The 24117-nt window shown below is 37.1% G+C and overlaps 1 protein-coding gene across 1 annotated transcript in view; it reads right to left on the bottom strand.

The window, feature by feature from the left end:
* LOC134742042 (cilia- and flagella-associated protein 65-like) overlaps positions 1–23934 on the bottom strand; it is a 28429-nt gene extending 4495 nt beyond the window's left edge. The window contains exons 1-20 of the mRNA XM_063674969.1: positions 23783–23934; positions 22592–22811; positions 21369–21523; positions 20857–20976; positions 20207–20489; positions 17088–17169; positions 16521–16698; positions 16268–16374; positions 15821–15953; positions 15004–15167; positions 14268–14435; positions 13981–14047; positions 12279–12449; positions 11178–11366; positions 10680–10756; positions 10116–10386; positions 7580–7822; positions 7094–7267; positions 6275–6418; positions 5703–5818 (exon numbers count right to left, since the gene is read on the bottom strand). Coding sequence (XP_063531039.1) covers positions 5703–5818; positions 6275–6418; positions 7094–7267; positions 7580–7822; positions 10116–10386; positions 10680–10756; positions 11178–11366; positions 12279–12449; positions 13981–14047; positions 14268–14435; positions 15004–15167; positions 15821–15953; positions 16268–16374; positions 16521–16698; positions 17088–17169; positions 20207–20489; positions 20857–20976; positions 21369–21523; positions 22592–22811; positions 23783–23893 — 3173 coding nt within the window. The 5' untranslated portion in view covers positions 23894–23934. The remainder of the gene's footprint in view (positions 1–5702; positions 5819–6274; positions 6419–7093; positions 7268–7579; positions 7823–10115; positions 10387–10679; positions 10757–11177; positions 11367–12278; positions 12450–13980; positions 14048–14267; positions 14436–15003; positions 15168–15820; positions 15954–16267; positions 16375–16520; positions 16699–17087; positions 17170–20206; positions 20490–20856; positions 20977–21368; positions 21524–22591; positions 22812–23782) is intronic.
* Between the last annotated feature and the right edge of the window lie 183 nt (positions 23935–24117).

Here is a 24117-nt window from a genome sequence, read left to right as displayed (position 1 = left end):
TATCAGTTCTAAGTACGTATTCATACATTTGATTGTAAAAAGAATTAGTAATACTTTGGTTAAAATATTGTTTTATATTTTACAATTTTCACTATTATTCTAAAATTTATTTTAAATAAAGTATTACTTTTATTAAATCGTTTATGACGTGATCTTATTAAGTATGTATATGAAAAGGGCTCCACGATGCGAAATACTTTTTACGCCAATTTTTTTTTTTTTATTTACAACAGACGAAAGTTCGAGAAAAATTAATTAATTAATTGCCTAACTTGTTGAAAAAATAACTTTACATACTATCAACTTATAACCGTAGTATATTCCATGATATGTTTTAAATGCACCATATTTTTTTCTAATTTTTAAAAGAATATTTAATACTTTACTTACTTTATATTTAATACTTTTTAGACCTCAGCCGCGCTTTTGACTTAGTCAACTATGATTTGCTGTGGAAAAAGCTTTTCACGTCTGGAACACCTCCCGAGGTTGTAGGTCTGTTGAGGTTCTGGTACGAGAACCAAACTAACAATGTAAAATGGGGTGACGCACAGTCTAACGACCACAGGCTAGACTGTGGAGTGCGCCAAGGTGGGTTGACATCTCCGGACCTATTCAACCTATATGTCAACGACCTTATCGGGGAGCTGAGAAGCTCTAACGTCGGTTGCCACATTGGTAACGTATGTGTTAACAATCTGAGCTACGCAGACGATATGGTGCTTCTTAGCCCCTCGATAAATGGTCTTGTAAAGCTGCTTAAAATCTGCGAACACTATGCCAGTACGCATGGCCTAAAATATAACGTGCTTAAGACCGAAATGCTCGTTTTTAGGTCAGGGAAGGGTCCGGAGGTGATACCTACGGTGTGTATGAGTGGTGCGCCAATTCGGGTTGTAACGAGCTTCAAGTACTTGGGACACATCCTGAGCGAGTACTTGAAAGATGACGCCGATATGGAGAGGGAGCGCAGGGCTCTCGCGGTTCGGTGCAACATGTTGGCTAGACGGTTTGCGCGTTGTTCGAGTGAGGTAAAGGTGACCCTGTTCAAAGCCTTTTGCCAATGTTTTTATACTTGTCAGCTTTGGAACAGGTACACCAGGCACTCCTTCAACGCGCTGAGGGTACAGTACAACAACGCCTTTCGTATTCTGTTGAAACTACCGCGTTTCTGCAGTGCGAAGGGCATGTTTGCGGACGCGAGAGTCCCTGACTTTTTCGCCATTCTGAGAGCCAGGTCGGCTGCCTTCCGGGCGAGACTGCTAGCCTCTAACAATGAAATTCTGTCACTGGTAGCTAAAGACTACAGTGACGAATTTAACAAACATTGGCGTAAACTGCACCGGTCCGAGAACGGCCATCTTTAGACCATAAGTTTGTAAATGTTTTATTTCATTGTTTTAGGTTGTAAGTTTTAGTATTTTGCACTGTTTTTTTTGTTTTTTTTTTTGTAAATTGTAAAAATTGGGTTTCTTGCCTGCCAAATAAATAATTTATTATTATTATTATTAATACCTTTAAAATAATATCTGTCTGTCTGTCTGACTGTCTGTCAATCTATCTGTCAGTCTGTCACCAGGCTGTATCTCATGAACCGTGATAGCTAGACAGTTGCAATTTTTACAGATGATGTATTTCTGTTGCCGCTATAACAAGAAATACTAAAAACAGAATAAAATAAATATTTAAGTGGGGCTCCCCAAACAACAAACGTGATTTTTTGCTGTTTTTTGCGTAATGGTACGTTTGCGTTTTTTGTTAATAGCTTTTGAACTTTTTTTATGTGGGAATGCTTCGAATACATTTTTCTAGACATCATTCCGAATCTAATGAGGTATCATACGTATTTTTAGGAGTTAGTATCTCTATTAGTGGCAGCCGTACAAGCCCAATTTCAAAGAAAAACCGCAAATGGATTTGTCCGTTTGGCACACGCATAATGAGGTCAAAACAAAATTTTTGACCCGCAGTTCCTAAAAAAATCCCTTAGGAAGGGTGTGCTACAACATTTTTTTTTTGTATGGAAAAAACATTTTTTTTTTCAAAAACCTATCGTGTGTGGTATCATACGAAAGGGCTTTTTGAGGCGATTCTAAAAGTATACCAAATCATTACATTTTAGCCATTTTTTTTTGTAAATTAAAACAAATAGAATTTTCAAAACATACCAAGTTTGGGGTCAAGTTAAAGGGTTAAAGAGGTATTTCCCGTTGGATATATGGATATTACATATCCTTGTATGATTAATATGTACCGTATCTGCAGTACAGTTCCATAAGTCTCGTAAAATAGGTATTGAAGTAGAACGGCCGGTCCGGGCCGTAGCAACTACGCTCGCATTCCATTGCTAATTGTTCTGTTTATAAGTTATTGATATACCCGACAAAAAAAAAACAAAAAAAAGTGTTTTTTGTTTAATTTAGTTTAATTTGTATACTTTTAGTTTAAGTCATATATGTTAATACCTACAGTATTAAGTTATTTGTTATAGGTTAAGTGTGCGCTCACCGATAAAATGTATTTTGCGTGAAAAAACAATTAATTCTCGTGTAAGTGAATATTATGTATTCTTATGAGAAAATAAAGATCTTTAAACCTAACTGTGTCACTTTGTATTTAAAAAAAAACTAAATAAAATTATTTTTAAAATTCCTTTTTTTGGGTTAGATATGAGGAAATCACGTATCATTTTTGGTATATTGTACAAAAAAAAATCAGCCATATCGTATCTGGAGGAGCCCAAACTTGGTATGTTTTGAAAATTCTTTTTGTTTCAATTTAAGAATAATGGCTAAAATGTAATGATGTGATATATTTTCAGAATCGCTTCAAAAAGCCCTTTCGTATGATAGATAAGAGAAGAATACAATAGGTTTAAAAAAAAAAAAATTTTTATAAAAAAAAAAGATTTTTTATACAAAAAAAAGTTTCAGCACTCCCCTCCCAAGGGATTTTTTTTTAGGAACTGCGGGTCGATAATTTTGTTTTGACCTCTAGTATACGTGTACCAAACGGCTAACCTGTACATCGATTTGCGGTTTTTTAATGCGAACAGCTTACACTATATTTTTAACCACCTTGAACGTTTTGTAGACTAGACTATTGTCCCAAATTGGGGTTTCTTATTCATTCCGACCAGGATTAGGAGCTCTTCAAACATACCTATTTTAATCAAAATCTGACTCATAAATAAAAAACGGACCATTAATAAAACTGTATAATTACATCAACGTAAGAAATATCTCATGTCACATGTTTCTTTGTTATGATAATTTTATCTAACCTGAGGCTTTCTTTTTTTCTAATCAACGAAGCCGGAGAGCGACAAATTTGTTTTTCATCACACTTGCTCGAAAAGATCTTATTTCATGCAGGTGTACTGAAGGGAAAACAAAAGGCCTATATTGTTCCCGCGGGAGTTATAGCTTTCTTTTTTTAATTAGATATGTCACTAATTCATACGAAGTACGAACCAAGTAAGTTATAAGTAAAATACTTTGTTTAAAGTATAAGGGTGTGTAAGGGAGTTTTACTTCTAAAATACTGACAATTATAATTTAGTATTTTTGTTTATAATATTTAATTGGATTAATTTAATAGCCGTTTAAAATATTTTTACACTAAATTTTCAATCGTGGCTGAATGCCGAAGGTCTGTGCCTTAGATGCCTAACCTGTCAAGAAATGACAATATGGCGGACGAATATTTGAAATGTCACCGTATTTTATAATTATTTCCCTGAAAATTTAGTTTTTCATCACAAGTGTAACGAAAACCATTGTGTGTAACTCCGGGGGTAAGAATATTGTAAACTCCTCCTTTACAAAATCTCACTTACCCCCCTCGTTGCACAATGTAGGTACTAATAGCACAGCGTGTCGAAAGTTGATACTTTCCGCACGGAAACGAGAAAAGAAATGATTGTTTTTTACTCTCCTGTAAAAGTCAAAATGTTATTTGGATTGCAGGTTGTAGAAGGATATTGAATTCAGCTACCTAAAATCAAGAAGTTAAATCACAATAACAGGAAATAAGTAAACGCTCAGTGGTGGTAGCGAGCTAAGCTAACAGAAAAAGTTTGTAAGAACTAGCTATAGCCTATGATATGCCTATATAGCGGGCCGCGACCGCGACGCGACTTGCAGGCATAAGGTCCGTGAGCGCAAATGACGTGCGCGTCTGTGTGCGTGCACCACACACACGGGGATATGGCGGCGCCGCCCCCGTCAGCGCGACGGAGATAATCAGTTTGAAATCTCAAAATTGAGAATTCGCTCAGCTCCTGTTGGCTCTTAAGAGGCCGTAGTCGATTTTGGAGCAAAAATGTAAAATTGATAGATTTAGTCGTTGAAATTATACACGTTTTGTCACGTAATATCTAAATAACAAGTATTGATTTCTATTAGCACGTCTTCTCATCTTGCCTTTTAATAATGAGGTCGCGAGCGTGCGTCACCGGTAATGCATGAAGAGAAGGGGCAGTTTTTAAAAATTCATCAAAAAATCATGGTGGTAAATTATACAAATTGATGTATAAGAATAGTTTCAGTAAATGTTGTAGATTGTTTAAATATCAAAATTACGTTGAAATTAAGTCTATTTTCAGAGAAATTGTCACTTGTTTTGAAGTAATTTCTGGAGAAAATTGATTTCGTCTAACTTTCATTTACACTACTTCAAAGTCATAATAATAAAAATGTAGTCTGATAAACGTCAAGTACAGGATATGTGTAATACAAAATTACCATGTTTAGCAGTCCAAACATTACGAAATTTACAAATAAGAGCGACAAAATCAGTTCTTTACGCGCGTTTACCTAAACGTCCATCAGAAAAGCAAACATTACTAATTTATTGAGTCTGTTTTCAAAAAATTGATCTGATAAAAGGTAAGATAAGAAGACGTGCTAATAGAAACCAGTACTTGTTATTTCAATTAGGTAACAAAAGGTGTAAAATTTCACGGACTAAATCTATCAATTTTACATTTTTGCGACTAAAATCGACACCGGCCTCTTAAGATAATACCGAGGCTACACCACAAACTTTTGGAGTAAGTACCTAAATATTCCTTATATTGTGCACCATAAAGTTAAAAAAACCGGCCAAGTGCGAGTCGGACTCGCGCACGAAGGGTTCCGTACTATTACGGAAAAAAACAGCAAAAAAATCACGTTTGTTGTATGGGAGCCCCATTTAAATATTTATATTATTCTGTTTTTAGTATTTGTTGTTATAGCGGCAACAGAAATACATCATCTGTGAAAATTTTAACTGTCTAGCTATTACGGTTCATGAGATACAGCCTGGTGACAGACAGACGGACAGCGGAGTCTTAGTAATAGGGTCCCGTTTTTACCCTTTGGGTACGGAACCCTAAAAACACAAAGACAAGCTTAAGACTAGGTAACAACAGGCGGTCTTATCGCTAAAAGAGAGTAGGAGTAAGGCAGTTAAAACTACTCCCTTACTCCTACTGGGTCGTCGCTTGGTATATGTACCCAAAATATTGACTTGAATACTATGCTACCAGGCAAAACAGCGGAAACATTGTAAAATTCATTCCTCCCTTTGTTAATTACCGTACCTACACGCGCGCATAAAATTCCAACTGATTATTTCAATGACTATTACGTGTAATCAGGATGAACATAAATTTACAATTTTTGATAGACACATGTTTTAGATAGTACTGAACTTACGGTAGCCATATAAATCGTATTATGTGGTCCGTGTCATTGCAGATCGCAAGCGTGTCTCTGGTCAGTGAATGTGTAGGCATTATTGGAATGGTTCTATGTTCCAGAGACAAAAATACCTAGAAAGATAATTACAAGCGGAATTTAATCTATAACTAACATTAGTGCGTAACTATTCATAAAGTAATTGCATCATTTGCAGCTTCTTCTTTCTTGCAACTTTCCATTATGGGGTCGGCTCTCATCGTTCTAAGGCCCTATAGCAGCCGCAGTACCAAGTGGCAACTGAAGATATAATACCATCCATTTCTACAGCCCTGGGTCTGAACAAGCATGAAAGAGAGCAATATAACTTCTTTCGCCAATTGGTATTGGGGTTAGTATAGAATGGTCTGTCCTGAGTTGTCGCGTATTTGGTCGCTCCAAGTCACGGGTAGTCACACTGTAGCCAACCACGCAAAGTCTGTTGAGTCTTCATAACTTTTGCTCGTCATTGCTTATTTTTTGTGACAGTTGATAAAAGCTTTATATGAGTAACTTGAAAGTTAGAAGCTAAAATTAAAATAGTAACTTACAACTTCTCTTCTGTACGCAGCCCTGATAAATTTTTCAACATGCAATGGTATGTCGAGTCTTGTTTCCACGCAGTTAGGGAGACCCCCCTGCCCTTTGACCAATATCTTAACCGTGTCATACCCAAAAGAGCAGGAAAAAGCGGCCTGTTGGTAAAACATTTGTTCAGTTGAAATGTGATCATAAAAACGGACTAACTAAAAATATCGGTCAGTGGAACCATTGAGTAACTTATACTAGAGCGGTACTGTCATAGTAAATTTTGTAACCACAGTAAATTCACTGCCATCTATCACTTTAAAACTAAAAATGAAGATTTATAAAAATACGATAAAATGTATTTAAATATGGATAAATGATTTTTTTATTTGCTTAATTATTTTTATGAATTTTGACCCATGTTCTTTCACTTATATGCGTTAAAATTGTTAAATAACAAACGAAACCGTCAACGCAATCTATACGACAGTAGGCCAAAGCTAGTAGCGCCCTCTGAACGAGAATCAAATTTTCTTGATTTTCGAGGCACGTTTTTTTCTTAGACTGTATCCATCTATTACGGAGTTATATCTATCTTTGGTGGAACGAAGAGTGTAGTGCCACTCCATTTTATGGAGAAATTATTTCTATTAAGAACTGTTCCTTACATTATAGGTGACCTCAATGCAGTCATAAAATCGCAGTCAATGTAAAAACCAATTTCTGTTTCTACCGAACAATTACACAAGTTTAAATTTGTATTCTTTAAACTTCGTCTCCATCAAAGTAAAGTACCTGATTTTTAATTATTAAAATACGACATATAAGAGAGAAATATTTACTTCATAGTCCACCATTTCTGTAGGCATGAATGCGAAAGGGATCGCCAGCTTTCCCAATGGTGGGACCTCGGCGAAGTAAAGCAGACATTTGATCACAGAGTCTTGGCTAGTCGTGTTTCCGCGCAGGAGCCTCCACGTTGTGAACACCTCGGTTGGATTGTAGAACCATATGATCTGCAATATATTTTGACATGATAAACATTGTGCCCGTACGATGTGTCTTTCGAATCGTGGCCATCATTTAATTATATTTCTCTTCGATTGGCCTCTGAATTCTTTGATTTCGTCTTCAGAAATGGAAATTCTTAGACCGAAAATTTCTGTCACATGAATTCAGCACGAGCGATAGAGGCCCAAAGCGATGGCCCGCGGTATCCATGTCACGGTGCCCATGTATGTCTATAGGTACATGTATATGAAGAGCAACTAGACTCGTTGTATGCAGCATGCGTGTAATGTAAATACTTATTATTGACCATGACTTACTCTAATGACAGGGTCCAAATTATTTATCGGAACTTTCCCGCATTCTAGCACAGCCAAGTAGTCATTCGTGTCAACAGCTGGTCTCCGTAAAGGAGTCAGTATCCCCTTGGTTATAACATTCGCAAAAACGTGGATGTACAAATACAACGACCTCTGATTGGGCAGAGTTAGCACGTAACATAGTGTGTTGAGGCCTTCGTATGTGTAATTAAACTTCAAATGTAAGAGCGCAGGATTGCCGGTCTGAAAAGTTTTTAATTATCAAGTACCTAACATACACATACTTCTAGATTTTTCAGTGCTCAACTGCTTACTCAATATATAATTTCATTGCTAAACCTGACACAAACATAATAAAAATCCGAAATAAAAGCTCTTTAATTTTTTTTATTTTAATAATAGATACCTACAAACGGGTGTTACAATAACCATTGACAATCGTCATTTTTCGTCTTAATTCTTTTTCTACAGTACATGAAACTTTTGTATTTTGTACCTAATACCTACGTACATTTTTTGTATATATATTCCACAATCTATTCTGAACTTTTGTTGATTAACTAAAGGTCCAAAATTCAAAAACAAAACAACTCTCATCTCTCATCTCAGTATAAGTTTATAATGTACCTAGGAGAGTAAGTTTTCTCTGTAGTATTGTACGTTTATAAGTAAGGTCCATCAGTTATTTTCTCTCCATTCCGCGTCTTTGGACACATGATTATGACAAACCTTTAGTGCAAACTTGTGAAGAGTAAAGATTTTAGATGTAAATTCCCGATGAATCCGAAACATGTCGCCAAAAGCGATTAAAAATAATAATATTTTGAAATATGTCTCACGATAGTTTAATTTCGATTATCTATCTATCTATATATATAAATGCACGTGTCCTGACTGACTGACTCATCAACGCAGAGGCGAAACCACAAAAGCTAGAAAGTTGAAATTTGCACACCAGGTTGCATTTATAAAGTGTACAAGAGATAAGAAGCGATTTTGAAAAATTCAACCCCTAAGGGGGTTAAAGAGGGGATGAAAGTTTGTATGGGGTTCAAGTTTTATTTTAAGCTAGCAATTTGAAACTTGGTAAAAAGATATATTATGAGAAAACAAGAAAACTAATTTCAGCGTTTTTGAAAATTCATCCCCCAAGGTGGTGAAAAAGGGGTTGAAAGTTTGTATGGAGATCAAAAATTTTATCAAGTGCAGGACTTGAAACTTTGTATATGTGCATAATATTAGAATACAGGAAAAGTAATTTCAGCGTTTTTAAAAATTCATCCCCTAAAAGGGGTTGAAAGTTTGAATCCATTACAAATGCTTTGAAACTTCTTAGAAAGGCATAATAGCCGCATACAAAAAAAATATTTCGACGTTTTTGGAAATTCAACCTCTAAAGAGGGTTAAAAAGGGGATGAAAGTTTGTCTTGTGGTTCAAATTTTATTATAAGCTAGGAACTTGAAACTTTGCAAAAAAGTATTATATTAAAAAACAAGAAAACTAATTTCAGCGTTTTTAAAAAATCATCCCCTAAGGTGGTGAAAAGTGGGTTGAAAGTTTGTATGGAGATCAAACATTTTTTTGAGTGCGGGACTTGAATCTTTGTATAAAGGCATATTATTAGAATAGAAGAAAAGTAAAACACTGATTTAAACTTTCACGATTTTTACTCATTATTATTTACAACGACGGGACTTAATCGCGTAAAATAAGTATTAAACCCACCTCCGACGTTTCGAGGACGGCGTTGTCCCCGTGGTCTCGGAGAAACTGAGAGAAGACTGTCTTCTCCGAGACCACGGGGACAACGCCGTCCTCGAAACGTCGGAGGTGGGTTTAATACTTATTTTACGCGATTAAGTCCCGTCGTTGTAAATAATAATGAGAAGAAAAGTAATTTCAGCTATTTAAAAAATTCACCACTTAAAGGGGTTAAAAAAGGGTTGAAAGTTTGTATAGAGATCAAACCTTTTTTTGAGTACAGGACTTCAGTCTTTGTATAAAGGCATATTATTAGAATACAAGAAAAGTAATTTAAGCGTTTTTAAATATTCATCCCCTAAAAGGGTTAAAAAGGGGTTGAAAGTTTGAATCCATTACAAATGCTTTGAAACTTCTTAGAAAGGCATTGTCTAATATTACAAAAAAAGTTATTACAACGTTCTTAAAAAGGGGATGTAAGTTTATATGTAGTACAAGTTTTCGTTTAAGCTAGGAACATGAAACTTGGTAAAAGGGCATTATATTTAAATAGACGAAAACTGATTGCACTGTGTTTGAAAAGTTTGTATTAATAAAGTTTGCATCAAGAGCGAATTTTTTTTTTAAATAATGGACTTGAAAATCTAAGTGTTGAGAGGGATTATATCGAGCACAATTTTTTTTTACCGTCCCTACTGATATCTTTTGCTGCATAATGTTCTATGCTCATAGTCATGTAAAATATAACGGTTATATTATAACCACAAACATACAAATGCACGCGTACGAAGTCGCGGGCAACAGCTAGTTGTAAATAAACCGTTCAATATTCACCGAAACGATCCCGTTCGAAGGTGTCAACTCAACCAAAGACCTGTGCACGCAATGATGTCGCCACTCATACGTAGATATTCCTCTCTGGACCTCAATCATAGCGCAATCGCATATCTTCTCCCTTCGTAGGCTCCAGGCCACGGGCACATCATAGATACAGCCAATCACGAAGATGAGTTCTACTTCGCCGGGCCGCACGCAAAGGTCGGGAGCATGCAGGTTCACGGTCAAAGGTTCGTTTGGTCGACAGTCCATTAAAGCTTTATTGAATCTGCGTTGTGGGATAGATTAAATACTTCCTATCAGTGATGTGGGCGAACATAGTTGTTGGCAGCATCTGATCAAATGTCCTTTTACGTAGTTACAAGGACCAAAGCTATTAAGGTGCAGAAAAAAATCACAGTCTAAGGCAAATTGATAGGCTCTTCATCTTTGTTAATGCTTTATTGATTTTGCATTGTCAAATTTTGGTTTTAATATACCTATCTGACTACCTAGACAATAGTCGTTCAGTAGACCCAAAAAACGTAATTGTGTTAAGGATAAGCACGTTGGTGTACTTACTCATCGACATTAGTAATATTCCAAACGCAATGATTGCTCAATATCACTGGACATTTTACAGATATCGTTCGCTTTATCTGAAAATAATGTAGGTATAAAAATTAACTAAATGTCTGTCATGCCAAATTATCAGTAAACATTGGATATACGCCCATTTGATTATGCTTTTTACTGTTGTTAAGGTGCAGTGAGTTCAGGTCCTGCTCCGAACAGTCCGATCGCAGCTCGTTGAGCACTAATAAGCGGACGGCCGTGTGTGTTATTGAATTATAATATTTTTTTACAAAAAAAAGGAATCGAGAAGTTCGGACAAATTTTAATCAGGTTTCGAACGGATGAAGTTACTAGAGAAAGGCCTCAAGATTGCTATTAAATAGTATTCATAATTTTTGGTAACCACCGTATTAGGTATAGTATGATCTAAATAAAGCGCTAGAATTTTTCAAAAACTCTGCTGGCTGAACCCACTGCATCTTAACTATTCATTACTTGGTTTACCTTAATACTAGGATAGATGCCGTCATACCAAACGATGCATATAGTTTTGGTAACGGGCTGAATCTCCTCTATCTGGTCGAACTCGTTGCGATACAGCACCGTGTAAGAAATGCTGATCTGCCGGGGTCCCGCCCCATCAGGCGTCACCGTCAACTTGACCTCGCAGTGATTGGACGGTTTCAGACTATTCTGTTGTTAAACCGTACGGTTAAGGAACTACCTACTACCTACCTCGAATCAGGTCACAATGACATATTAATATGAAATCTCTAGCGGCTTTGTCACTGTGACAAGGTACGAAATCAAATTCATTGATTGTACAGTCACGCTCCGTGATTGTTGAGCCATTTAGGGTCCTAGTCCTAGCTAAATTGGTTGTTCTATTTCTATACTAACGCTATGGAATGTCCAATTTAGCTAGAACCCTAAATGGCGCAACAATCACGGAGCGTGACTGTACTTTAGTGTGATTGTTATAGCGGTTCTGTTGTCAAGCTCCGAACCAGTTTTTCTGTAAGTCTAAGATATTGCGCCGAATGCGGTGTTTAGAGAAGTAATGGTAAACTTTCCTCTTAATACGCGCAATAATAGGTACAGTCGCCATCAGATATATCGGAGCGGCCAAGGTGCTCAAAAATATCTGAACACGCACTCTAACGCATTGACAATAGAGGCGTGTTCAGATATTTGTGAGAGCCTCGGCCGCTCCGATATATCTGATGGCGATTGTACGTGGTAGGTACCTATTAATAAAGGATAAGCCACATGCAAACATGAACATTTAGTGTACAAGTACAAGTACAAGTAGTGTACAAGGGTGCATATAATTTCTCAAAAATAATATATGTACAGAAGGGTCCTCATGCTTCAAGTGCAATAAGGACGTTTCCATCTGAAACTTCAACAGAAATTCGAATGGAAAGCCACATATGTCCAGTTCTTAATTCGCTGACATTAATATATAAAATAAAATATTTATAAATATAAACCAAATATATATATATATATATATATTTGGAAATATTTTTGAGTATGATGTGTGCACCCATATGTTTACACTTGACTCTACATACGTTACCTACGTAGCTAGTTTATACATACAATTTCAGAGTCGATTTCCATCCTATCACCACTCCAATCGTCGTCCATACCATCGATGGTGTAATATAACTTTGACGTAAAAAAGCAAGAACAGTAGTTGTAAATGGTAATCGTGCGTGTAACCCTCTCTTTAACCACTATATCGTGAAGATTGTTTAATTTGGGTAATACCTGCAAAACAGATACAATAGTTGAAATGGGTACACTTGCGCTCAGACACATTAAATGTATCTTGTGCCAGTTGTGCCTAATAGAAACATTACTAAATGAACATTGAAAATATTGAAATATTATTGTCCTTTGGAAATAAATATCAATAAAATAATTTTTAAGAAAAAAAAACCGACTTCAATGGGGGATGCCGCTGAAAGCATTCTTAGATTCCAGACAATGAAATGAAAAAGACAGCATCTTTTGCCTAATTATGTAGAAAAGGAGGTAAACCGACCCACTTTTCTAGTAGCATTTCGTTTTTGTAAGGGTCGCAGTTATAACCTAACCTAACCTACTTTTCTGGTAGCATTTCGTTTTTGTAAGGGTCGCAGTTCTAACCTAACCTAACCTACTTTTCTGGCAGCATTTCGTTTCTGTCAGGGTCACAGCTCTAACCTAACCTACTTTTCTGATAGCAGTTCTGTTCTGTGAGAATCGCAGTTCAAAAGCTACCCACCCACCTAACCCACTTTTCTAGTAGCATTTCCGGGTCCGGGTCTGGGTCCGGATCCGAGTCCGGGTCCGTGTCCGGCTGTCCGAGTCCAAGTTTGGGTCAGAGTTCGGTCCGGGTCCGGGTCCGAGTTGGGGTCCATGTTCAGACCCGGGTCCGGGTCCGAGTCCGAGTCCAAGTTTGGGTTTGGGTCCATAAGGAAGAGAACAAATCGCCAAACGTGAACTATGTGTCATTGAAGAGTTCCATTCTGATCATCATCAGCAGTTCCACTTCATCAAATGTCACTTTTTTAAATGTAAATGCTGGATTTGTTGATGAAAATACAAAAATCACTATATGTATGCTTTTCACATTCGAGGAGTTCCCTCGGTTCCTCGTGGGTCTCATCATCAGAACTCGAGCTTGACAAAAATATGTCTTAAAAACTTAAGTTGCTTAACAAACATAAAGAAGTGGACAAATCGCCAAACGTAAACTATGCGTCATTAAAGAGTTCCATTCTGATCATCATCAGCAGTTCCACTTCATCAAATGTCACTTTTTTAAATGGAAATGCTGGATTTGTTGATAAAAATACAAAAATCGCTATATGTATGCCTTCACAATTGAGGAGTTCCCTCGATTCCTCATGGATCCCATCATCAGAACTCGAGCTTGACAAAAATCTTTCTTGAAAACCTAACTTGCTTAACAAACATAAACGAAGAGGACAAATCGCCAAACGTGAACTATGCGTCATTGAAGAGTTCCGTTCTGATCATCATCAGCAGTTCCACTTCATCAAATGTCACTTTTTTTAAATGTAAGTGCTTGATTTGTTGATGAAAATACTAAAATCACTATATGTATGCCTTTAACATTTGAGGAGTTCCCTCGATTCCTCATGGATCCCATCATCAGAACTGCTTTTTGACAAAAACGGGACCAATCTGTATGTATATTCTTACAATCAAAAAAAGAATTTTCAAAATCGGTCCAGAAATGACGGAGTTATGGAGTAACAAACATTAATAAAAAAACCTCCTCAAAACTTACTCTCAAATCGGGAAGTTCCGAAAATCCAGTAATTTGGATGAATATTTCTTTTGGTTCAGCGATGGGTCTGAAAAATAACGACATCCTTTTATCTATTCCCGGTAGTTAAAGATTAAGCTCATAAAGAGTATTTCACTAATAGCTTTTAGTCTGTCTTACTTAAACCAGTTAACTGCGCGCTTTATGTTATTATTATTAATCGTTTTGCCAAACAAATAGAAATGCCTTATTCAATGGAACTAACCAATCAGCTTTAAAGTTCTCTTGAAAACTTATTGTAATATTACCTGCCATTTATAAGGACGACACATGAACATGTGATGGTGGTCTTGTAAACTTTGTTTGCCTCTTTGGGAAAGAACCACCAGTGGTAGCAGAGTATTGCCTTGGGCGGTATCACTATTGAGCCGCCGTCGTCAGCACCGAGCCATGGCACCGGATTTAATATTCTTACGCTGATAACAATAGGTTTTTAATTTAAATTTACGCTCTAATTATTATAAGTTAAAATTAGTAAGGTAGAAAGTTAAAGATAATTAAGAACCCAATATGCTTGCCTGTGACCATATCTGTTACATTAAGACCATTAAGTACATTAGTTCTACTCGTATTTCACTATTCTCAGCTCTTCCAGTTAGACCTAATGTACGTAAATCCGTTTTATCGCACATACTATTCTTTATTATTTCACAAAATCTACATCTATTAATAAAAGTAGTTATGCTCTTTTCTACCACAACTTTTTCACAACACAAAGCTTTCAAGACGAAAGACGAAGACAAAGGGTAAAGTAAATACATAATATTTGCAGCAGCATACACTTGACCTAGCATTTAGCAAAGCTAAAATGACTAACTGTATGACTACATCTATTAATAAAAGTAGTTATGCTCTTTTCTACCACAACTTTTTCACAACACAAAGCTTTCAAGACGAAAGACGAAGACAAAGGGTAAAGTAAATACATAATATTTGCAGCAGCATACACTTGACCTAGCATTTAGCAAAGCTAAAATGACTAACTGTATGCTCATCCTTGTAACGTTGTGGAAATACGCCGTGGTGTAGTTGGTGCATCCTGTGATGGTGGGCGGGAATTCGTAAACCGCATGAGTGTCGGGGTTGTATCCGTGCGACATTAGTTCTATTTCACTGCTCTCTGCACTTCCAGTTAGTCGTATATAGGCCTAGATATAAAAGGAGAGGTATTAGTATAGTTTTATTTGTTCTTATTTACTGTCAATTTGGTTTGACCAACTATACATGTGGGTGGGAAAAAATTGGATTGAAGTCGCGTAAAAAATTTACTAGGGCAATATAATGCTCTACCGAGCGAGTGTTTAGTACTCACACCGAATTAGTAAAATTATTTGTGCCTAAGTGATACGGGTTAATGTGGATTAACCAGATGATAAATATCTGAGGAGTCATAATGATAAATCGTACTTTGTTACTTAGAAGCAGAGGCAACCCTAGCAATTTTAAGGTGGTGCTATGTGTACGAGTCTCACAGTGCAAGATCTTTCACTCACAACAACTACCCAACTTTAGAAACTGGCACTCTTTTTTGTTATTTTCAACGTTCTCGCACCGCTCGCATCGAATTAGACTGCCTTTGCACTGAGGCGGAGATGAACGTGGAAATGAGAAGAATCGATCAGTAACATCCACATCTCTACTCCGCACCGACACCAATTACATTGGTTGATTTCTCTCATCTCCGCTCATTGCCTCAGTTGAAAGACAGTCTAATTTAAGCCTTAGGGCTGCTCCTGCTGATTATAATCAGCTAGGGCCAACGATCAGTCAAACGAGTATCCGGGTAACGTATTGTATGTACCTTATGACACCTGTTGATCCTCAAGTCCCATGTTTCATAGAAGTTTCCTAAGGTCTTAGGTTCCAGGGCTACTGATATTATCTGCCACCCTCGTCCTTGTACTACGCCGCACATCGGCATGACCACAAAGTTCCTGATTTGAGTCAATAATTTCATTAGATCGTTAATGGAATAACTGTATGTATCTTGGGTGATCCAGATAAAAATAATTATGATTTGATGTTATGGTAGTATGATCTTGATACGGTATTTCAGTACATAGGTACATATTTTAAATAACTACTTTTCTTAACCATGTGTATTTTGTTAAAAATTTACAAAGATAGTGACATAGTGACTGCCTGACTGGCATCAAAATCCGGACTGGATATATAATATTGATTAAAACTATTTATCTACTTAAAGGAAGGAAAATATTTGATATCAAAAAGTCACATCAAAACTTACGTGCCTTCTGGAGCTTCGATTTTAAAATACATGGCAGTTTCTAGTCTATTTGACAACATAAAGTTGCCATAAGTGGTTCTGTTTGGGACAGTGGGTTGTAGAATCAGCTAAAAATAATTACGTTTATCACAACTCGTCACAAACAACTACCGCTAGGTAATAATTGGGTAAATCGTAAATGTTACAACAAAACGGCAAAAGGACACAAGAAGGAGACCAGCATGGATGCATATGAAGAGGAAAGCAAACATACTTCAGTAGGACAATCCCATTCCGTGGCCCATTCGGTGCAGTGAGACCACGTGTTGCCAATGCAGGATATTCTAAACCATGTGTGTTTGATTTTCACGTCTTGAATATCCTTGTCATAGCTCTCGTATTGGAAATCGCCGCACATTAGATAGCCATAAACTTCTGCTTCCACTATAGGCCTACAATTAAGATTGATGAAAAACAACTCCCCCAACATTTCAACCACCTAATGTTGTTAATCTTAAATAAGTCTAGAATGAAAGATTTGAAAGAAGCCCCTGACGTGCGTTGGCTCGTTGGGTGGACGACATTCGGAAGATTGCGGTTCACTTCTGGATGAGATTAGCTCAGGACCAGGACAAGTGGCGTACTAGAAGAGAGGCCTATTGCTCAGCAGTGGGCGATAAAGGGCTGATATGATGATGATGAAGTCTAAAAACAAAATTTCATGTCATTTCTGCTTACCAAATCCCTAACTCTACAGACCTAGCCCCAAAAATTAATCAGATACTCTCTTATTAAGTGTAATGTCGGTTAGTTTCCTTCTGCTTATTCCTCCGTTACATACCTAAACCTGACTGTAAACAATCTTGATTCTTTTGCGGGTATGATTGACTCAATCGGGTCTATTAGGAAGATATTGTCAGGATCTGAAAGCATATTTTTATAGTAATAACTAATAAGTAATGTTGAGTTCATCACGGCCAATATTGACAATTGCATTTTATGTCGGCCATACATGTTGGGCGAACCCTAAATCCTGATAACACGATAGGTACGATTGTTAGTTCGTGGAACTGTTCGGCGACGTAGGTACAGTACCGGCCAATAATATTATATCACCTCCCTGTCCTCCCTGTTTTTTCGCTATAACTTTTATTTTTTTATTTTTGAGTGACTTCCACCTCACTGCTTTAGGTAGTGTAGTATAGTATTACTTTGTACTTATACGGGCGATGAGAAAAATTGGTTTCATGTAATGGTTTTTCATAGAGGTTTTTTTAATGTATTGTTATTGTTAACTTCATTTTTTTACTAGAGGTTTTTAAGGTTCCGTACCCAAAGGGTAAAAACGGGACCCTATTACTAAGACTCCGCTGTCCGTCTGTCTGTCTGTCTGTCACCAGGCTGTATCTCATGAACCGTGATAGCTAGACAGTTGAAATTTTCACAGATGATGTATTTCTGTTGCCGCTATAACAACAAATACTAAAAACAGAATAATATAAATATTTAAATGGGGCTCCCATACAACAAACGCGATTTTTTTGCTGTTTTTTTCTGTAATCGTACGGAACCCTTCGTGCGCGAGTCCGACTCGCACTTGGCCGGTTTTTTTTTAGTAATGTGCTGAGTATTCTATTGTAATTCACAGTATTTCATTGCCTTAATTCAGTTTTCTCAAAAATATACGAGAAAGTAATGTTTAGTAGATTAACTAGTGTTTACGGGTCTGATGGGTTTATAATAGAAATAACTCCAAGTGTAAAAATATGTGTTTTATCTTTCTTATTGAAAATTGAATAAGACATTTGACATGCAAAAGCACAAAAGAAGCTACATTAACTTTTATCTATATATAATATACTGCCAGCATCCGCGGAGGTGTGATTTCTTGCGAACAACTAGTTTTCTTAACAAATACAATATAATATCCGATCAACAACATGGGTTTCGTAAATCTAAATGTACTTCCTTAGCCACATTTAAACTAGTAAAAAATTTGCTAGATGCGGTAGATAATAAGATTCCTGTCACTGTATTACTATTAGACATGAGCAAAGCTTTTGATTATGTATGTCATAAGCGGTTGTTGGTAAAATTGTACAAATACGGCATACGTGGTCCTGCTCTAGAATGGATAAAAATTTATATTAGTGATAAAACCCAATGTGTAGATACTGTCAGATATTGTCCGGTAACTAAATCTCTAAATAATTATAGATCATCCTTCATCAATAATCATTATGGACTGCCTCAAGGCAGTATTTTGGGCCCTCTTTTATTCATAATTTACATTAATGATATGCCCAAAAGCCTGCCACATGATAGCCTATTGTTTGCAGATGATACATCAATTATTGTGAAATGTAAAGATTTTTCGACTTATAATGACGACCTAAACAGAACTAGCTCTAACAATTAAATGGTTACCAAAAAATAACTTGAACATAAACTTAGACAAAACTAACTACATTCAATTCCATACTAATAAAAGAAACTCACAACAGTTAGACATACAATATGACGACATTTTAGGTATTCATATAGACAATCAACTAAACTGGAGAGAACAAGTAGACACATTATGTTCCAAAAGTAGGTTTGTATTTGCTCTGAGAAGAGTGAGTCAAACTGTCTCCATTCAAGCAGCGTTAATAGCATATCATGGATATGTACATTCGATTTTAAGATATGGCATAACAATCTGGGGATACTGCACTGATAAACATAACGTATTCATTGTCCAAAAGCGCTGCATTAGAGCCATATTTTCAGTTCATCCTAGATGCCATTCATGCCATCCATATTTTATAAAACATAACATTCTTACTTTTCCCAGTCTATATTTATGAAGTTTCTGTTTTTGTCCACAAATATACCTATAAATACCTATTCACGGATAATAACACATTGGGTTCCCGCGTAACTAGACCTAAATACAAACATAGATTGCCTAAGCCATATGTAAACTTGTCACTCACTGCAAAAAACGCCTATATTATGTGTATCATAATTTATAACAAGTTACCGGATCGTTTTAAAGACATGGATCTTAAACTATTCAAGTCAAACACAAAAATGTGGCTTATAGAAAAATGTTTTTACTGTGTTAATTATTATTTACATAAATTAGTCATAAGTATGTGCAGTATTTAGATAAATATGTTAATATATGTGTTGCAAATGTATGTACACCTGAAAAGGTAAAGTCTCAGTGTAACTGAACGTGTAATTGTATATTCGACCTGCAATGTAACCTGATGTGTGGCGGGGTGGCCTAGGGGTTCATGGCGTTAACCGCGATAGCTAAAGACGCCGGTTCGAATCCGGCCTTCACCACTGGAGGGCTTAGTCACTTTTTCTTTAATATATGACATCTATTACAGTTTTTAATTTATATATAGTAGTGTAACTACTTAAAAAACACAAATCAAAATATTTAATAAAATAATTTGATTTGTTCCCAAACTTGTTCTATTCTTGTTTACTTTATACATGCTCATACAAAAACACTCAAAGGTGATATATTATTGGCCGGTACTGCATTTAATACATATTTGCACTTCTTCTAGGTACCTATCTGTAGAAACAGGCACCTATCTCCCATATGGCTCTTATACCCCATAACGTTTACCCCATCGGTGGGCCGAGGTCACCAAATGGATGGATCACCCAATTAGAAGACGGCGGGTTTTGGGTGTTTAATTTAACTCTTGTCTGTGTATAATAAGCATCCTGACCGAATTTTTAGTTATCTTTATGCATGCTCTATACCTACAGCACAGCCGAGGTTTGCACCCACGATTTTCGACCACCACACACTTATGAAAGGTTAAAACGTAAAGTTTCTGTACTTTAAAGGTTCTGTACTGCAGATTCAGATCGGAGCTGGGCCTTTGGGATGCAACTGTGTAGGTAACTAGGTTTGCGGAGGATGGCCCAACATGTTTGCCGGCATTGAACCTGGAATCCACTGTATATAGCCGTCTTGCTCTTCGTGATTTGTGAGGCACAGAGTCTGCGATATGTTCCTCGTGACATCAGACACACTTCCGACTCCAAAGTCCAGGTATTTATCGAAAACTGACGCTGAAGGTATGTAACTCAAGCGATTGAGACTGTTCTCCATCAGGTGAACGTAGCGGTTTTTGCGTTTGATATTCTTTTCGAAAACGTGGTTAGCCATTGTAAACATTGGGTTGCCGGGTAAAAAGATAGTCGATATCATGTTAAGAAATTGGGGAGCCTGAAAAGAGGAGTATGAATTTGTATTAAAAATACGAGTTAAGTAACTACTATTAGGCAGGTATCTACTATAAAAAGAATGCTGCCTTTTCGTGGTTAGACGAGATTAAATCACAATCCCAGTCCCAATCAATTGTTCGTAATGTTCGCATAATAGTTTCAACTGCATATCATAAAAAATATGTATTTCCAATTACTTATCATGCAGAGATGATTGAATAATAAGGACTGGAACTGGAAGGAAGGAGTGTCAACAACTACACGGGAGATTACCGAGATATCAGTCTACTATAAAATTTTACGAGTAGGTATCTAGTGAGTGCCTAGTCACTAACTAAGAATATAAGTGCATTTTACCATGATTTTACCTGATGTAAGACTAACAAGGCCAGTTCAGCTGTGTAAACTCCAAGAGCTGTTCCGCTAAACAGCACAGTAGTCATAATAGTTTCGTATGCTCTTATCAATCCACAGTTACCTGTAGATATCTGAAACCATCATAATCCAAATGTAAGTACTACTTATACGCAGGTACATTCAGTGGCAAAAACATGAAACTGAAGCTAAGCGACGAAGCAATGATCTGCGTCACATTTCGGCCATGAAATGACACAAAATAATGTAGGTAGGGCACGGGTGGACAGATACAGAAGATAGGAAACTTTGGATTTATTTTAACAATGGAAACCTTCGCGCTGTGCTGTGCCCCACCTCTCTTTTGGACGTAGTTTAAGGACATACCCGGGTTGGTTGAAGAAATGTCAGATTTGAAACTGACAGATCAGTTCTGTTAATCAAAATCAGAATACACCTGTGAAATAGATATCTTACCATACGTGGGGATCTCGAAGTCCTTCAGAGGTGAATGGTAGATTCTTACCTGGAAATATCCTTGCCCAGATAAGGGCAAAAGCCATTGGTAAGTAGTTTCCACAGCGGATCTGTTGATGATATTCACCACTGCCTTCCTTTGCTCCAGAACTTTTTTACAGATTTTAAAAGTAAGTTTCTTTTCACTTAGTGTTACATCTGAACCTAAACGGTTTTATTACCATCGTAAGAGTAGGTACATATTTTCAAGCTATTGCAAATATAGGTGTGTTCTTCTAGTCAAGCGATTGGACCTGATTTAGTCTTATGGGCCTCATGGTAAGTCTTTAAAGCACTAATAAGAAGACGGGAATACCGTACTGCAACCTTAGTACGTTCCGAGGCCTCGATCGAGTGGAAGGTGCAGACGGGACAAATTTTCGCATAATCTGATCAATGGTATGGACGCAAAAGTGAAATTGGCTCGCCGCGCCGATCCCACTTCCCACTTGATTCTTAATAGTTATACATATACAGGGTGGTTAAAAAATAAGTGCATTCCCGTTGCCAGGGAGGTTTTGGGATTATATTGAGCAACTTTCAGTATGGGAAAAAAAATCCCTTCTAAGGGAGGGACCAGCCAAAATGTATGAAACAGCCAAAATTTTTTTCGCGATTTCGGGGTTCGTCCCATAGTAAAAGTTGCTCAGTATAATCCCAAAACCTCTCAGGCAACGGGAATGCACTTATTTTTTAGCCACCGTGTATTTACATAACTGTTATGGAATAAATGTCTATAGGTTAAATTCAAATATTTGACGCCAACCAACTCAACTAAGCCAACTTCAGGCTACCCACAAATGTTTTTTTACATGGAGTGGACCGTTTTATAAAACAACTGTAAAAAAAAATGTGACACTTTTTGCTGACTGTACTTCTCATTTGCATGTCTATCGAGTACTCGAGACCTTTCTAATGACTCTAATGAGCCTAAGCTTGATGTGTTTGTGTTTTTCTATTGAGGGGTGCCTTTGGCTACCTATCGACTGCATCATCAAATCACCTCCATGTTAGCATATTATTGCATTGTCATTTGTCACCGGAATTACGATAGTACTGAATCAGATAGGTACCGTTAAAATTTTAGTTACAAGATTTGAACTAAGGATTTGAAACACTATACAAAGAAGATAGGTAGGTAGTATATACGTACCTATCAATGGAAACCTTACCTACGTACGCTTATTTCCTACGCAGTGAAGCGAAATAAAGTGTGTAAAAATATAAACTTACCAATGGACTTCCCAAAAACGGTGAACCTGTAAGTGTTGCCAGCCGTATCATCGACCATGTAATAGTCCGTGTAGGACTGTCCCGGGACTTTGGGTCGGAAGCGGGCCAGAACCTCAACGCTTTCCCGTGGCTTGACCGGGGCAGACGTCACCGACAGGTTGAATACTTGGTCAATGGTATTTATGACGTAGATTAGTGCAACGCGGTAGGTCAAAGGTTCCTAAAAATCACAATTTTAAGCAAGTAGAGTAAATTTTACCGACACGCGGTTACTAACCGCATGTGCGTATGAGCCCTTTGAAGACAATGTGGCACCAGGTTTGCTCTGGGCATTCGCATTCCTAGCTCTCAATCTTCAGCGTTAGCATGACTATTCTGTCTAATCTAGATTTAGGTTACATGTTTCCGGTCGCCGGCCACTTTCTGCTGACAGACAGAGACAGATATATGTTATACGAGGGCGTGACACTCTTTGATAGAGAAAGATAGTCTTATTGCGTTTCCTATAAGAGGAAAGAGAAAATAGTGCTACGCTTTGTCCTTATCACCGACCGGGTGGCATCAAAGTAGGAGGTAGGAGGCGATGGCGAAATATCGAAATTTATAAGAGATAAAGAGAAAAAGTCCTATGCAGCCCAAATTTTATATGAATATTCTTTCTCTTACCCCCGGTCGCTCGGTGGCGCGTCTATAACTACTTGTATATACTATGGGCCAGTTGCACCAACCACAATTAACAGACTGATTAACGTCAAGCAACAGAGAACTATGAAACTTTCCATACAATAAAATTTAGCGAACGGTAAAACGGTGACAGACGGTTTGGTGCAACCGACCCTATGTCTATGATGTTATAGAATATTGGCCTGTCGATGTTGCTCTCAGCAGCAATATATAGCAGAAAGTGTCCGACGGCCGGGTAGATGTAATAACCCATTAATACTTTACTTAAGTAGGTACTCGTACTCGTTACCAACCGTAGGTGTACCTGTTCGGTATCAGGGCTATAACCGCGAAAATCGAAATTCGCAAATTGCGGGCATTTTTCTCTGTCACTAATTACGCCTCCATTGGAGTAAAAGAGAAAGATCCCCGCAATTTGCGAATTTCGGTTTTCGCGGTAGCCCCACTGATTTGTACCTAGATATATAGACTATGTATAGTTAATATCTACAAATTGAATTCACTCACATTGGATGTGTTTTCAACCCATACTGATTTTTCAACAACTGTGTCGACTGGAACAGATCCGAAGTCTAATTCTTTTATTTCACATATACTTTCATCCGATAGGACCTCCATTATGATTTACTTAAAGTATTTGAGGAAAAAAGTACATTAAATTATTTTAAAACAATGGCAGATATACCATGCTAATACATCTAATCAGTTTTAAAACAAAACTGCCGCCATATTGCTAATACTGACAAAAGTAAAAACACTATTCCAGTTACATTGTTTGAAGTTTAGCGTTCTCATACCTATATCAAATTATTTTAATATTTAGAACTTACAGAGAAGCATCC

Source organism: Cydia strobilella, chromosome 6, assembly GCF_947568885.1.
Source record: "Cydia strobilella chromosome 6, ilCydStro3.1, whole genome shotgun sequence".
In the NCBI taxonomy this organism is placed as follows: Eukaryota; Metazoa; Arthropoda; class Insecta; order Lepidoptera; family Tortricidae; genus Cydia; species Cydia strobilella.
Note: the sequence above shows the minus strand (reverse complement) of the source record. Positions and strands in the feature narration are given on the sequence as shown.